At 41.8% G+C, this 17,659-nt stretch overlaps 1 protein-coding gene across 12 annotated transcripts in view; it reads left to right on the forward strand.

Moving 5' to 3' along the window:
* The window catches only part of Ctnnd2 (catenin delta 2), an 849,641-nt gene that overhangs the window by 474,804 nt on the left and 357,178 nt on the right, over positions 1-17,659 (forward strand). For all 12 annotated transcript variants that reach the window (XM_078018082.1, XM_078018095.1, XM_078018091.1 and 9 more), the window contains one exon: positions 17,020-17,214. In XM_078018082.1, coding sequence (XP_077874208.1) covers positions 17,020-17,214 — 195 coding nt within the window. The remainder of the gene's footprint in view (positions 1-17,019; positions 17,215-17,659) is intronic.

Genomic DNA, 17,659 nt, shown 5'->3' on the forward strand with positions numbered 1-17,659 from the left:
TCCCCACCTGCCAGGAAGGTGGACCCTGGAATCTCTCAGCAAACCCTCTCTCCTCTGTGTGTGCCAAGTCCTTTCCAATGTCCCTCAACCCAGAGTTCCAGTGCTCCCAGAAGCAGTCCTTAGTGTGACCTCTGTAAATTCACCTTGGGTGGCATCTGCATCACATTTACCTTAGCATCCAATTCCTGCCCACTCAGAGTCCAGCAGGAAGAGTGCCCCTTCTAACACCCTCTTGGAGCAAGTCAGTGTCTGGAGTCCAGAACTAAGAATCTAGATTGCTGGGTGACCCTAGCCCTTCTTGGTGTCTTTCTTTCTCATTTTAGTCACAGAAAATTAATACCTACCTACCTATCCTTCCTACCCCATAGCAACCATGTCAATTAAAATGAAGTAGGCACATCTTTTTATTGTTCTTCTTTTATAGGAAAGTGGTATGTTTATGTAGAATTCTGTCAAAGACTTTCCAATATTATTGATATTTATATGGTTTCAACTGTGCTCTAAATTTAACGGGGAAAATGTAAACAAAAATGTGAAAAGATGTGGTAAACACGGGTTCCTTCTCTGCCGCTCATGTGCTGCCTCTGTTTCTCAGACCCCACCCCAAATTACAAGTACAGGAAAGAAACTGGGAACAGAGTCACTAAAGAGACAAGAACACACTGCCTGGCGTGGGAGGCTGAGGCAGGAGGAAAGTGAGTTCAAAGCCAGTCTCAACAAGAGCAAGGTGCTAAGCAAATCAGTGAGACCCTGTCTCTAAATAAAATACTAAATAGGACTGGGGATGTGGCTCAGTGGCTGAGTGCCCCTGAGTTGGATCCCTGGTACCCTTCACCTCCCCCCCCCACCAAAAAAGAGAGAGAGAAAGAGAGAGACAGAGAGAGACAGAGAGGACAGACACAGGAACACAGGGCATGGATATTGAGTGTCAACTAGAAGTCAAGAATTTTCTACAAAACAGAAGCTCAAGGGTCAGAATTGGGCTGGGATTCTTGGGGAGAACTATGGGGCTGGAATGGAGGGATAATTTATAAGCTGGTGTTTGAGATGATTCTGAGTTGGCACCCCCTCCTGCTCATGTCCCCTCTCCTACCAAAATGGTTAACTGTAGCCAGTTTCTGTTCAAGATGGAGGCAGGAGTATTCTCTGGAAGAAACTGCACACACGGTCTGAGAGAGTTAAGCTTCTGACATGGATGTTGGTGGCCTGGTTCATGGCATGCAGGTGTAGGCAGAGGTGGGATGGCCAGGGCCTGGGCTGCTCGCCCATCCACTCACTCTGGAGGAACATGGTTGGCCCACTTACACTGTCCTCCCTGTCTAAATGTAACTGGGGACAGTGCCTCCTAGGGAGGCCTTGTGTTCACACTGAATAGACGTGGCTACCAGGTTTTCTCTCCTCAATGTGATAGATTAGGAAGGATTACCAAGGAATGGAGCGGAATGAGCGGCACAAAAGAGACACCAAAATAGATTGTCTCTTGGAAGAAACAGAGATAATTTATGGAATGTAAAAGATTAGAAGAAATAAGCAAAACCTTTAGATTCTGTGTTGAGTAGGATTTAGGAAGATCCTGGGTTCATTTAATAATAACTGGGATGGTATGCAAAAGGATCAAAGAACAACAACAAATCTCTACTGTGCTGTAAAAATGTAACTACCAAAGCTAAAGATGTGATAGAATGGCTAGAAAGTCGTCAAGGAAGTCACCCGGAAGGTAGGACATAGAGGGAAAGAGACAGAAAATATGAGAACAATGCAAGAAGAACCATAGAGGACAAGTCCCTACATGAAACGTGTTACTGGGGTCTCAGAGAAAGGGCAGGGAGGAGCAGAGGATGAGGAGCACATGCCTTTGTGGAAAATATCCTCTGCTTGGAATAGAAAAGATTCCTTATTCTACATCATGAAATCTCAAACACCAAGAGAGCAGACCTTCTGATCTCTGAGAGAAGTAAAACAGACCCCACTGGCTCATCAGGTGTTATGTTGGATGGCAGAGAACACGGAGCTGCTCCCAAAGCTTTGGAGGGAAGTAATTCTCAACCCCGAATCTACACACAGCCAATTATCCCCTGAAAAGGGAGAATCAAATATATTAGCTTTACAAGTAATCAGAAAGTCCTCTCCTGTGCACACTGTCCTAGAAAGTTACAGTAGGTGCAGAATGTATCACAACTAAATAAGAACATAAAATAAGAGAAAGACATCCAGAAAAGAACAGGTCCTGAGTAGACAGAAATGAAGACAAGCCCCAGGATAGGAAGCCAGTGTGGGAAGCAGGGAATGGGGACTCAGCCCATGCAGTGAGCTGTGCATGTTGGCACAAGTCCCAGAGACTCAGGGTCATGTCAGTATCTCAGCACAGGTAAAGTAAAATAAATATGAATTTAATTGCACACAGGGAAGTAGAGGCTGTCGTCACATATTCCCAAGGTCCACAGACTGAGGGGCTAGACATAGGTGAGTGGGTATCTTGGTTCCTTCACATCCCAGCTCTGTGACCTTGGACAGTTTGGTTCAAGTCTATAGGTATTTACTGAGCACCTGTTTTGTGTCAGGCAGTGTTTCAGGGCTTGCACACTCAATACTTCTACGATCACACAGTGTTGTTACAAAGATCATGTGAGATTGTGCATTCCCGTCGTTTTGCCCACATGTTAAAAGGACTCTATAAATTATAACTGTTGTTATTAAGGACAGGCACAGTATCAGGTTTTCATGGAAATCCAGATATAAATCAGTGGAGCCTGTGACTGGAATGACCGTGGGGCCCAAGTTGCTCAGAACATCATGTCATCATGATATGGGACCTGATGAATCCCAAGAGGGAAAGGCACCTCCCAGGAAGACAATCAGGGAAGGCTAAGTGAAGGAGGCAGCCCTCGAGGCTGGGTATAATAGACTGCCCTTGTGGCCGTGCATGTAGAAGACGGGGACCTCTAGAGTGAGTGCCATACTCATGTGAACGAGTGTGCAGTGGGGCCTCAGAGCCTGTGTTCAGTGTGCCAGGGACATACGTGAGTGTTGTTGTGCAGTTTGGATCTCCTGAACTTCCCTCTGCTTGGAATAGAAAAGATTGTTTATTCTACATCATGAAATCTCAAACACCAAGATAGAAGACCTTCTGATCTCTGAGAGAAGTCAAACAGACCCCACCTGGCTCCGCAGGTGTTATGTTGGATGGCAGAGGAGGTATGACCACGTTTGGGAGGCACTGAGTTGCTTCAAGCAGAAATTTTTATTTGCCTCAGTGTATATATATATATGTATATATATTTGTTTCTTTTTTGGTTGCTACAACAAAATATCCGAAGCTGGATGCTTCTAAAGAAAGAAATTTATGTAGCACACAGAGTTTCGAGCTGAAGGTCTGAGACTAGCAGCTTCATCTCTTTGAGTACAATGTGGCAGATGCCATCATGGTGGGGGCACATTAGAGAGGGATCAATCACATGATGATGCAGGAAGCCAGAGTACTCCAGGGGTTGAATTTTCTCTTTTACGGTAACTCATTCTCTCAAGAACTCACTCAGGTCCCACAAGAACTACATGTGTCCCTTCCAAGGGCAGCATCCCCAGGGACCTCATTACCTTACATGCTCTCTAGGTCCCGTGGCTTGGAGGTTCCACCATCTCACCAGCTCCACACTGGAAACTAGCATGAACCATCCAAGCCATAACAGTATCCCAGGATTTTTTTTTTAAAGGAGCCATTTGTTTAAAAAAGAATAAATCATCTAAAAGTCCATATAAGCTTTTGTCACAGGTTAAGGGTCCCAAGAGGATGTAAATGATATCTAAGGCATTAGAGTCTGGAAGCAGGTGAGGGTATGTGAGAGAATTGAAGAGGAGTGGATTAACATGGGGCTAGTTCTGGGACACCAGAAAGGAACCAGATCCCAGCCAGGTTCCTTTTTCATATTTGAGAGATGGACCACGTGGTAAAAACCCCATGGTTTGCTAGTACTGAACTCAGAGAATCTTCTTCTCTTTAGGGCTTAGATGAGAAGCAGTATTCTGTGAACTGCTTTTATGTACAATCCAGAACGACAAAAGCAAACCACAGGAGGTGAATAGAGGGGCACACATAGCCCAGTGTCAACTGGCTGCCAGGACAGTGATGTCATGGCTGGATCCTGAGCACCCAACCATGGAGAAAGCCTGGGTGAAGTTGTGGAGGGTGGTTGGGCTCCTCCCTCCTCTGTGCCTCTGAAGATAATGTCATTGTGGAGCTGAGGGTAAAGATAGTACATAGACATACATGTACATGTACACATGTGAGTGCACGTGGGTACACACACTATTGACTAACTAAAATGGATAGGTCTGAAATCTCTAAAGGCTAATCCCAAATAGATCTACGTATATTTATTCTGTCGCATACTACCAAAGCACCAACCTTGATAAAAAAAAAAAAAAGAAAGTATTTTAAATTCTCTTATGATCAAAACTATAAGAGCATTTCACCAAGTGGGCATGTGCACTTCTGGGGGGCAGCTGACCAGCCCTGCCTGTTTCAGAGCTTCTCCCCAGGAAATTTCAGCTAAGCTTTGGTCAGCTATTGTGAAGCTAGCTAGTGGAGGAAACTGTTGCAGCCCAGCAAAACCAAAAGCCATTGTTAGTACAAAATGAAGAGTGGACACAGAGATTCCAGGGTCTCCCTAAAGTTAGTAAAATGTTTCTAAGTTTGCAGTAGTTAACAGAAAGCATGGCTCTGTGGGTGGTGAGCATCTGTAGGAGAAAATGTCGGCCTCCTCACCTCTGAGTTTCATAGTTCCTTGGAAAGTGGTCTTTTACCACTTTTACCAGCAGAGGGAATCCAAAGAAGACCATTAATAATTTTTTTTTTTTAAAGAGAGAGTGAGAGAGGAGAGAGAGAGAATTTTTTTTTTTTAATATTTATTTTTTAGTTCTCGGCGGACACAACTTCTTTGTTGGTATGTGGTGCTGAGGATCGAACCCGGGCCGAACGCATGCCAGGCGAGCGCGATACCACTTGAGCCACATCCCCAGCCCGACCATTAATAATTTTTACCAAAGAGTAGGGTTAAGGAGGCCCCTCTAATTGCCGCTTGATATGTGGATATCTTCTGAGACTTGATAGTATTGATTTTTCCTTGTTGGTGTTCTGCAGGGGCCCAGGGCAGAAAAGTGCCAGGTCATTACAGAGGGGGAGTCTGTGCTGAACTTTGTTATTTATTTATTTATTTATTTATTTTATTAGTTGCTCAAGACAATACAGTGATCTTGACATATCATACATTTGATTCCAACAGGGTATGAATTCTCATTTTCCACGTGTACAGATTGCAGGATCACATTGGTTATACATCCAAGTGTATACATACAGCAATCCTTAGTGTCAGTTGTATTCTGCTGCCCTCCCTATCCCCCCTCCCCTCCCCTTCCCTGCCATCACTATTCTCTACCCATTTACTATGACACTTATCTCCCTCTCTCTTTTTTTTTCTTCCCTTCCCCCTCACACCATCATATGTGTATTTTGTGAACCCATGAGGGTCTCCTTCCATCTTCCGTGCAATTCCCCTTCTCCCTCCCATTCCCTCCCACCTCTCTTCCTTGTGGTAATCTTCTTCTCTTGCTCTTCCTCCCTACTCTGTTTCGAGTCACCTCCCTTCCTGCCTTTCCTGAAGTTTCTGACTTCAGCCTTAGCTCTCTGTGCATGGGCTGGCGATGTGGGGGAGAAGCCACAGCCTTAGGAGGTATGCTTTTCTTTCTTTCCTGGCTGATATAAAAAAAAAAAAAGCCAGTGTTTGTTTCTCTTTAGGATCTCTCTCTCTCTCTCTCTCTCTCTCTCTCTCTCTCTCTCTCTCACACACACACACACACACACACACACACACACACACACATTCTTTCAGGTCTTAAACTCAGCTAGTTAGAAACAAGTAATGCCAGCCTTCTCCAGTATCACATTTTATGTTTCTTAATCCGTTTGAGATGCTATGTCAAAATATCATAAACTGGATAACTTATATGCAATGGTAATTGGCAGTTCTGGAGTCCAGAAAGTCCTACATCAAGGTGCTGATAGATTTGATGTTGGTGAGGGCCACTTTCTGGTTTGTAGATGGTGCCTTCTTGCCATGTCTTCATATGGTTAAAAAATGGCAAAAGGTCTGTCTGGGTCCTTTTTTACATGAGCACAAATCCCATTCATGAGGGCTCTGCACCCATGATCCAATCACCTTCCAAAGCTCCTCCTACTAAATGCCTTCATGTGGGGGTTAGGTTCCAATGTCGGCCAACATAAAAGTTTGGGGGCAAACACAAACATTTAGACCTCAGTACTCAGTTAACTTACTGTTGTTCACATGGCCACAAACATTACCCGTCAGGTTGGTAGTCTTCTTACAAACCTGTAACATTTGTTCTGCACTAGAAGAATCAACAGAAATAGATTTTGTGTATTAGAAGGTATCCCTTACATCATGAGAGTTTTATCCCAACTGTTGATTTAGTATGTCTTCCTTGAATACAGACATTATTTAAGAAATGATATGGGAAAATTTAGGTATAGATTAGTTTCATAAATTATGTATAATATTAGGAAACTGATGCTTTAGTGGCTATAACTGGTATTCACATGATGATTTTACATACATAATCTAGTAACTAATTGGATTTTAAACTACGCTTTCACATACACACATATTAAAATTTTTAGGAGGAAAAGAATCAAAAGAAAATTTTAAGCCTTCCTAGAATTTTTCAATAGACAGTGTAATTCTGCTCTTCTCAATTTTTTTATGTATGCCAGATTTTATGTAGAACAAAATAATAATAAAATGTTGATACAGAGGAGCTATAAAATATAAATATAGACCCTGACTAATCTACGAAGCAGTATGTCATTTTCTCCTCATAGGTTTTTTTTTGAGAGTTAATGGTGACTTCTGTTCTGAAATTATCACAAGGCCGCTCTGTGGGTGTTGGTGAAACACAGAAAGCTGTAGAGAAATGATATGGAGATAATGCATTGGAAGTTTGCATTTTAGAAGCAAAATATCTGGGTTTTTTTTTTTTTTTTTGGTTTTTCGAAAGAGAATTTGTGCAGACTGCCTATGATATAACTAAGACAAGCTGAGAGAAAAGGCTGGTGTGTAGGATGCTGAGATGCAAAACATCTTATTTCACATATATTTCAAAACATCTTAATTCACATATATTTCAAAATATTACAAGCTACTTAGGCATGCTGAAGCCTGCTTTCATCTGGTGAAGACCCTCCTCCTGTTCATAAAGTCAGAATTTCATGTGCATTCTTGGGCAGAAGCCATAGCATCAAAAAGAAAACTTAACTCTAGTACCTGCAGCAGTCAGCACTGTGGAAAGCAGGACAAGAGTCCCCTTTGGAGTCTCAACCTGTTTGTCCTGTTTGTATCTCAGTTAAAAAAAAAAAAAAAAAAAAGATGGATGAGGACCACAGTGTTCTGGGTTCTTTCCATGGAAATATCCATAATGACCCATAATAGTGAGGTCTAGAAGCCAGACTCCAGATGCACTGTTCAAATATTGCACTAATGGGTTATTGAGAGGTAGCTGTCAAGAAATAAAATGACACTCATTGAATTTTATCCCCCTTGTTGATATTTAAAAAAAAAAAAAGATCTGTATGAGTATGAGACTGGCCATTAAAAATTCTGGGAAGTGACTAATTAATAAAGCACCAAATCATAAGTTGTTTTGCATCAATAGTTAATTAGGACAATAAGAAAATAGCATTAAGCCAAACACATGGCTCACTCCATTCAGTGAAGAGACGTGATTTGAAGCAAATTTTAAATACAAGCCCCCTCTCATGTGAAAATTTAACTTTCCCATACTCAACTTCTGTGTGTGCAGATGACCAAATACTATAATTACAAGCCTGAAATAATAGTATTACAATTTGAAATTCATTGTTCCCCACATTTCATTTTGCCCAGTCTCACTGAGAAGGTTTTGAAGTGCCTAGGTAGAGTCTTTCTGGGGGACTTTAAACCGGCTTCAGTCTGAAGCTGTTTTAGAAAGATTCCTAAGCCATCACAGGACACAGAATTGTCCTATTCTGACTCCTGCACACATACCCACTAGAGAGCATCAGGAACCCTGGCCCCAGAGGAGCTGCTCCTTACAAGCTGAAATCTGTGCAGGACAGAGACCTTTTCCAGAGGCCTATGGAAGAGAAGAGAGGCAGGAAATGTCCTGAGGTCTATGCAGGGTACAGCCTGTGGACTCCCAGGGACTTCCCAGTAGGAGGCTAATTGCAGCACAGGGTATACCATGCTGAAGCAAAACCCATGTCCTCATTGTCCTGCTTTCAAATGTATTGCTACCTTCTTGCACACTTTAGAGATGAAACTTCCAGCTAACAGGCACTCCCTGCAATCTAGGAACAGGCCTAGTGCTCCTCAAGATCCTGCATCTTGCCCCAAAACTCCAGCTTTGAAACTGACTGTCCAAGCTAGGTCACTTCTCAGCAGCATCCAGAGAGTGACTGAGCTGTTTATTCCCTGGGCCTATCCCTGAAGATCTTGGTTGGGAGTGGACCCCACACATCAAACTCTTTGAAAAGTCCCCAGTGAGTGCTATACAGATTCTCTCAGGGCGCAGAAGCAGTGAGTTTTCTCCTATGTGTGGGCACTGCAGCAGTGTTGGCAACCTGGGTACCTGTTGCCCCAGAAACACTGAGATCACAAGTGTTCCATTCTGAAGTCCATCCTGTGGCTGGAAAGACATGTTTTGCTCCCTAGAATTGACTCTTGCCCCAGATGGCCTGCTTCAGAAGTCCTCCGTGGGCCTCTGTTGTGACCTGACCACCTAGAGGCCAGTCTTTCTATAGCAGCCCCAGGATGCTCACATGTCCTCATGGGCACACAGCATGTGCATACTGAACCTGGAATGTCGGCTACCTGCCAGGCCTCACCTGCATGGCCAGTATTCAGCTGCACCCTTGATCTGCCTTTGCTGAGGCTTCTTTTGTCCCCTCCATAAAGCAGGGCATTGTGGCATTAATATGTCTGCTTCCAGGGCTGCAGATGGGTGTCAAAATTGATGTCCTCTAGCAACCAGATACATATGTACAGCTGGACCTGGAGTTGCTGGCTTCCAAACCTGACCAGCAGCACCAGCTTCACCTGAGAGCTCTTTAGAAATGCACCACTTTGGGCCATGCCTCAAACCTGTGGAATCAGAGCCTGAACTCCAATGAGGACAGTCCTATGCACGTGGTAATTTGAGAAACACTGACATGCATGACCACTACATTTGGAAGTACTCTACCTGACCTGAAATGTGAAAGCAAAAACAGTTACAAGAACAAGTGCCACACCACTGACCCCATGGGTTTCACTATGTGGATAGAGTCTTAGACAAATAGCGTCCACAGCACTTCATTGAGTCAGAGCTGGGTGTGAGCTATGGCTTAGTACCATCCATTGCATGGTAGGCGAGGAAGCAATGCAGCATTTGGCTAGAAGTGAGAATGGAAAAGGCCCACCTATGAATACAAAGAAGTAAAACCCACATTCCTTGTTATATCCCATTGCCACTGTCTCCTTCTTTTCCAAATACCTGCCTGTCGCAAAAAGAATCTAACAAAAGTAGACTGTTTTCTTAAAAGCTTGGTAAGAAATGCTTGTGGTTACAAGAACAAGGGGCATATGTCTGTATGGGGGATGGAATGCCAGGATCACAGTAACTGCCATATCCTACCCGTGATTTTAGCCATTACATATTCTCCCTCAAAGTATTTGAATCACATTAGATTACAGTATTCACTTAGTAGAAGGGGCAATGAGATTTAATAATTACAATAAATCATATTGGAGACCTCATGGAGAAAATCACAGGAACAAATTAATCCTCTGTGTTTTGTATACTGCCGGAGACTACATGACTATTCAAGCTTTTAGTGATAGCAAAGCTGTACTGTTCATATAATATATGAAAATCTGGGATTTGTGAAACAGATCAAACAGGAGAGCATTTTTTCTATCTAAAAACTGAATTGTCATAGAATTATTTTGTGTCACCACAGTGAACTCACTAGGCTACAGTGTTTTATCAAATGCACATGAATTAATACATTCCTAACATCAGTCTGAAATATGACTCTTATTCTATATTGGTAATGTTCCCACATGATCTCCCATTTATAATAACATGAAAAATCATATCAAATGAATTAGTGCTCATGTGCTAATGAAATTCAGCTAATGAACTTGACCTGGGAGATATGGGGAAATATTTTGGAGTCCTTTAAATACTAAAATTGGTTTGTGAATTCCTAGTCTTCAAGTAAGAAGTGGATATTGGAATTTTGATTCAAGTCAAAAGCAAAAATCAATAATAAAACGAGTAAATCATAGTGTACAGAGTTCAGAAGGAAGGGTGCAATGGACTCACGGACTTTTGTATATTCCCAAAATAGCACTGTGAAGTATAGCTTTCTCAATGCACTTTCTTTTGAGGCAAGTTGTTATGATGAGGTATTTCTCTGATTCAGGATGAAATATTTGCATCTTTCATCAATTTATCTAGTACATGCTTATAAGATGGTAACACTAGCCAATATTTTTAAAAATGTTTATAAGCTGGTAAAACTCCCCCCCCCCGAATATAATGGTAACAGACATCAAGCCAAACTGTTTAAAGAAGTTCAAAGTCCACAAAATAATTATTTCAAAGCCATCATCTATCACAGAGGCTAAGTATCTGCACAGGACATGCTCCCTGGCCAGAGTACTTAATGATGGTGACAGAATGGCAGAAAACATACCCCTCAAGTCAGGAGCCCAGCAGAGGCAGACCTGCCATGTAGATGTATGAGGAGAAAATCAACTTTAATGCCAGGCTCTGCCCCTCTTCATAAAAGTTCTCTTTTACCCTTCACAGATTTACTTCCATCAATAACTATTGATGCATGAACTGATTGCACAATTTTTTAAAAGCCTAGACTCCTAGATTCTACTTTGGACTTCCTTTCATAGCACAGGAATTGATAGCTTTTTCTTCTGAAGATAGTTCTTTATCTCAGAAATGAAAAGACTCCTCCCTGCTACCTGTTCATATGCACATGGCCAGCGGGCTGCCTCCCAAGTGCTACAATGTCATTTCCCTCTTTTTCTACTTCTATTTCTTTGCAAATGAGCATTTGAAACTGAATGACGAATTTGAAGAGACCAGTTTAATGATGAGGACATTCTTAACCACCTTAATATATATATTTTAAAATGAAAACATGCAAAACTAAATTTCTTTGGAGAAGCAGTTGAATTTGCATTAAAGCAGAATTAAACATCATAGAGTATAGAAATACAAGAATATAAACGGGTCCCTATGAAAAACTGAATGGACCTGTAACTGGCATAAGATGGTAGAATTGATATTGTTTGAATAAAGTAAGAAACGATAAATTGAGAATTTTTGTTTGTTTGTTTTTCTTCCAGCCTGTTTCTTCTTCTCTGCTTTATTTGAGGCAGGGAAGCTCATGGTGTGACCCCTGATCCCTGCATTAGAATCAGAAGGCTTGGGGGTGTTCATTAAAATTTGCACTGTTGCAGTCCAATCAGATTGACCCAATCAGAATCTCTTGGAGGTTGTATCCAGAAATGTACATTTTCAACAGGTTCCCAGTTGATCATTTGAAGACTCAGTGAAGACTTAAGAACTAATCATAGTCTAAGAAATTAAAATTCTAATTAAGAAAGTAGTTAGAGCTAAAACTTGGGCAGCTCTCACAATTTTGTTATGTGCAACCTACCACTGAATGTTTCAGATTCTTTTGATAAAATAAAAACATATAGTTGCTGTGTTGTGAAATTTTGAGTTTAAAAGAAATGTGTCTCAGCAGTTTGGGAGGCTGAGGCAGGAGGACTGTGTATTCGAAGCCAGCCTCAGCAACTTAGTGAGACTGTAAGCAACCTAGTGACACCTTGTCTCAAAATCATTTTTTTTTAAAGGGCTAGGGATGTAGTTCAATTGTTAAGTACCCCTGGGTGGGGATGTGGCATAATGGTAAAGGAACCCTGGTTTCAATCTCAGTGCCGAGAGAGAGAGAGAGAGAGAGAGAGAGAGAGAGAGAGAGAGAGAGAGAGAGAGAGAGAGAGAAGAGAGAGAGAGAGAGCGAAGAGAGAGAGGGGGAGAGAGAGAGAGAGAGAGAGAGAGAGAGAGAGAGAGAGAGAGAGAAGAGAGAGAGAGAGAGCGAAGAGAGAGAGGGGGAGAGAGAGAGAGAGAGAGAGAGAGAGAGAGAGAGAGAGAGAGAGAGAGAAGAGAGAGAGAGAGCGAAGAGAGAGGGGGGGGAGAGAGAGAGAGAGAGAGAGAGAGAGAGAGAGAGAGAGAGAGAGAGAGAGAAAGTATGGATTAAATAGACACTAATAATAATTCTGTAAATACTGTGAAATGGATCCGTTACTGACGTCCTTTGCTGCCATGGCTCAGTTCCTCTCTTTGAGGAACATACAGCTATTTATTCAGTGTGGCCCAGTCTCTCACCTTCTGTAGTTCTCAGCTAAAACATCAGACACTCAAAAAACTTTCTTGACCTTCCTATCCAGATCATCTACCCTCCTGAGCTTGGACTCCTCTTCCCCTGCCTACCTCTGTTCCCTTATCCCATCTGCCTGAATGTGAGAACTCACTTTCAAGACCAGGGACTTTTTCTGTCCTGAGCATCATGGTGCCCTCATCTCCAAGAGGCTGCCCAGGGCACTCAGTCAATGTGTTGACTGCAGGAAGGAATAGATCAGTATGGATTAACTGGCACATGTAAACAAGTGCACATAAAATCTAGCTCATAGAAATGTAGTTGCAAGTAACTCCAAAAGTAATAAATGTTACATCTTGTTGGTCAACTGTAAGCACAGCTTGTTGGATTCTGACTCAGTGAAAACACAGTGTGAAAGATTGGCAGCCTAGGCAGTGAGCCAGGCTTCAGATGGTCCTACACGTCTGTTGCTGGCTTCTGACTTAATTAGCAAGTATTTATTGTCACTAATGTGAAGGTTTCATTTATGTCATATTTCTTCCTAAAAAGAATTTTACCTTTCCGTGGTCATTTTAGTATTTTCTCCCCTTTTGGACTTCCCTGCATTCTTTGCAGTTATCCATTAGAAAGCAACAGAATTTTTTCTTCAAAGAAAAATGATAAGATTTACGGTTTGCAATAATATTTAACAAAATTATCAGAAAAATCTTTGACATTTAGATTATTTCAAAATTAAATCTTTAGGTTGTTTTTGAATTTGAATAGTTTATGTTAAGAAGTATTTGATTTTTTTTTCCAAATCAAAAGATACATATGCATGAGCTGACAACATTTCTTGAGGCTAAGATTAAATGGCACGAAAACTCCTGATTTCTTGTGTTGCTTTATCAGTGGCACAACACTTTTGTATATGAGCTCCCTTGTCTCAATCCTCCAAAAATCCTAGGCTTACAGATGCATATATTATTATCTCTGTTTCACACTTGAGTAAACTTAGCATCAAAGGATTTTGGTTATTTGCCTTGGTTCACCCTGCTGATTAGAGACAGATGAGGGGCAAACTTTGTGTCTCCTTATTTCAAGTTCTTTGAGCAACAGTGGTGCAAAAATAACAGCAATAAAATTAGAAAGTGCCTTAGTCTTTCTGTTTACTTTGAAGTTTTGAACATTATACATCAATGCCCTGAGCCGTCTCTCATGTAGAAAACTTAGTGGTTAGACATGATGTCAAGCTTCCATGCAGGAATTGCAGGTGGAGATGGCAGCCATGGCCTACTGGTGCCAATATGGACACAGGGACAGCTGTTTTTTTCAGTCTGTCCAGCTCTTTGAGCCTCTGAAGTTCCTCCCACCTTCCTTCCATGGGACTGAACCTTTTCCTCTTTCCTCCCACACCCGGATCACAGCTGAGTGGCCAGGAGCCATTCCAGCACCCATCACAGTGGAGAGAAGGCTCTGAGGTCCCAAAACAAATGGTAGACCTGATAGAGCAACTGCCTCTGACCCAATCCAAGGTCAGCTTGCATATCCTCCTCCAGAGCATCTTAGGCCTGCAGGAGCTATGGGTGCACCATGCACACATGGGCAGATTCTGAACACTCTTCAGGCTTCCAGCATATCCCAGTCTCTCTTGAGCTGGAGGCTGAGTGTTCACATTCCAGACATGCATCTTCAAAGCCCTTTCAAAATCACATTGTTCATGAAAATTGCCAGTGCCTGAATTCTCTAGCCACTAACTTTGTCATATGAGGAGAAGAAATAGGAAGAATAGAAACATGTGATAAAATTGAAGTATTAGTGCTAGAACTGTTGCAGAAATTGGTCATGAAATGTTACATGGACACAGATATTATTATTGCAGGATGTATATCTTCAAGGTCAGGGGAGGCTGTCAGTACCATTGGTCTGGTTTTCTCTTTTGCTTATCCATGTTTTGATTATATTTTTCTATTCTGCAGTTCTGAGTCCTCAACGTGGTCAAGGTCAAGTTCCCAGAATTGTTCTCTACTAACATAATAGATGAGAACATTTGGCCTTGATGTCTATGACATTTTGGACCAAATCAGAATTTCTTCAGCAGTTTTCTTCTTATGATAGCATAGTATATGGTACTTTAGACTCACTGTTAAATAGACCATAATGCTGATGGAAAATTCCCACTAAAAAAAAATAAAAGTACATTTTCTTTGAATTAGCAGATACATCTTTGTGAAATTTTGGTGCATATTCCCGAAAGTTGTTATGTGATATTCTTTCTCTCAAAATTGCCCAAAGTCAAATAGATCTTGTGAGTATGGATCCCATGATACATTCTTCCTAAACAAGGGTAGTAGAACACATGAGTTCCAGCAGAGGCACTTTTAAACTTTGATTCCTTGCCTCTCTTCTTTCCCCTAATTCTTTTCAATGCCCATCCACAGATATTGAAATCTGACCACAATGGATCAACAGTATAAACAATGCTCCTTTTAAAATGCCTTATCTCCTTCCATGTTCTGCATGATGCTTAAATGTCCAACTGCATTTTACTCAAGTATTTTTGCAGGAAAACACTATGAGCTTATAGTTTCACCAGCAGCATGATAATAGGAGAAAAATATATGGCACACTATTCAAATCCTCAGTAATTTTATGATCATCAAGATCAGCACATTGAAATTATATCCACAGAGGTAGACTCTACCTCTTGCTTAGGACCCCGTGATTGATGGATGGTACTAATAAGAAGTTCCTTATGCCAAGAGGATCCTCACATATGCCCTATGATCATGTCACCACTTAGAGGTTCAAGCAGTTCCTCTGGTGGTTCAATATGAGGTATTTTTTGAAACTGAGAACGAGGGAATGGTGATAAAGTTAGCACTCTACCAATGATGGCCAACTTCTATTTAACTATACATTTGGATATAATTATCACTTCCTTGTTTCTACACTTTTGAATCCTTAGCGATGCTATCTGAGTCTTCGGGAGTTAAGCATTGTCAGCTGAAACTCAAGGTGTGTTGTACTTAAATATATTCCTGGAAAATCTGAGCTGGAGATAATATTCAGTGCAGTGTTGGCATTTGACAAATCAGATGCAATGAACCTAATTATGCAAAACAATTATTTCCAATCCATCATTCATCTCAACACTATCTAAATCAGACATTATTTAATTACTGCAAAGGGAAAGGTAAGGATCTTGCCTGCCCTACTTCTTTCCTTTCCTCAAAGCAAGCAGTGCTTTTTATTAATACTGCATTCAAAGCATTCTCCACATTGCCCCCTCATCCGGAAATGTTGTTTTCTGTTTATTTAAATTCAGAGCAGCATGTGCTAAATATATCAGTAAAACATTTATCTGTCAGCAATTTGAAAACTTTTGAATGGCTTTTTTCTTCAAATACACTAGATGAGAATATTCAAATTCTTCGGTCATATGTTCCTAAAGAAGCGACCTTATCTGTGAGCATTTGAAGATTTTGGCTTGTTGGTGTCCTCTGGGAACGGCCTGGACAAGTAGAAGGGACATAGAACTATCCAGGGACTCTGTCAAAGTCAAGGAGTTCCAACCCACATGTACTTTAGACTGCAGTGGAGAGCTCTAAATTTGGCCTATAGAAGGGACAGCTGGCAGTTGAATTCCAATGTGCCAAGTGGGTACCCATTGGGGGGATTTCACTGAAGGGTCCTTCTCAAGCCAGCTGTGGTCTCCTTTGTTCTCTTGTTGTCGTGGATAGACCATGTCTCTCTAGGCTCCCCAAGTCCATCTCAGGCCCCAGTTCCCCTGACATTTCTCCTCTAATATTGGCTCTCGGCATCTGTTGGCTCAGCTCGGGGTGTGCAGAGGCTTCCTTCCCTAAGAAACATCTGCCAGGTTCCCTGGTCTACAATATTGCCTCAAAGCAGCATTTTCCCCATAACATGCAATCAAGTGTCATAAACAAGGGCTCACAAATGATAGAGACAAATAATTTGTGGCCTCAATTTATAAATAAATCAGTCAATGACAATCATATATATGAGTTTTGTTTTGTTTTTTTTTTTTTTTTTTTTTTTGGCTAAACGTAAATACATCCGTTTGGAGAATCAAGAATAAAAGAAAATATAACTCATCAAGGTGGTTTTGCCTTTGTGGCTCCTTCATTTCCTCTTCACTTACGATATTTCTGTTGTATAATTAGCGTATGAGGACTGTGGGTAATAAGAGGTTTTTAGAATCTGCTGCCTGCCTGATTCCTTTGGTGAAGAATCCAGTTACATTCATCAGGCTGTGAGAAAACAGATGTTTCCCCATTTTTGTTCAGTGTGGACTTATCTCAGAAACATTATCGTCCTCAGAGTGATCAGATCTGGGAGCAAATCAAGGCCGCTGAATGGCGCGATCAGCTGATCAGCTTGAGGGGTTGCTGCCATTTTATGGTATTCGTTTGGTTTTCTGAAGATTGCAATCATTCTGTCTGTCCCCAAATTCAAATATTCTTGGGTAGAACTCCGTGTGAATATTGGCTGAGCTTTAATGTGCCCCTGTTAATTTATTTCAGCTGGGTCCCGAGCCTCATACAGCAGCCAGCATGGGCACCTGGGCCCTGAGCTGCGGGCCCTGCAATCCCCAGAACACCACATAGACCCCATCTACGAAGACCGCGTCTATCAGAAGCCCCCTATGAGGAGTCTCAGCCAGAGCCAGGGGGACCCTCTGCCGCCAGCACACACCGGCACCTACCGCACGAGCACAGGTGTGTATCAGGACCCCACTGCCAGTCAACAGGGGGTGGGATTCCTTGGGAGCTTAAACATTGCCCCCAATGAAACGTGTGCGAGTGTGCGTGCATGTGTGCCTGTGTACCTGCTCCCCACCAGCATTGTCACCTGCCCCTACCAGCAATGTCTGAGGTAATGAGGGTATAAACAGAATGTGACTTCAATTTAGCGAACAGTATATACTATGAATGACGGAAGTACAATGGGGATTGGAAGCCTAATTTGTCAAGCAGGAAAATTGAAAGAAACAGTACTGATGTTTCATACCTCCTTATTAATTTACCTAATGAACATAAGTACTCCAAGAAAACATAGCCATTACAGAGAACATAAAATGCAAATGCCTGATGATCATAAGTGTTTTTTAATGGCGTCATCTACTTATTTGGCAAGCTTGGGGGAAAAATATTTACTAAAAAT

The sequence above is a fragment of the Ictidomys tridecemlineatus genome, chromosome 1, assembly GCF_052094955.1.
Source record: "Ictidomys tridecemlineatus isolate mIctTri1 chromosome 1, mIctTri1.hap1, whole genome shotgun sequence".
Classification (NCBI taxonomy): Eukaryota; Metazoa; Chordata; class Mammalia; order Rodentia; family Sciuridae; genus Ictidomys; species Ictidomys tridecemlineatus.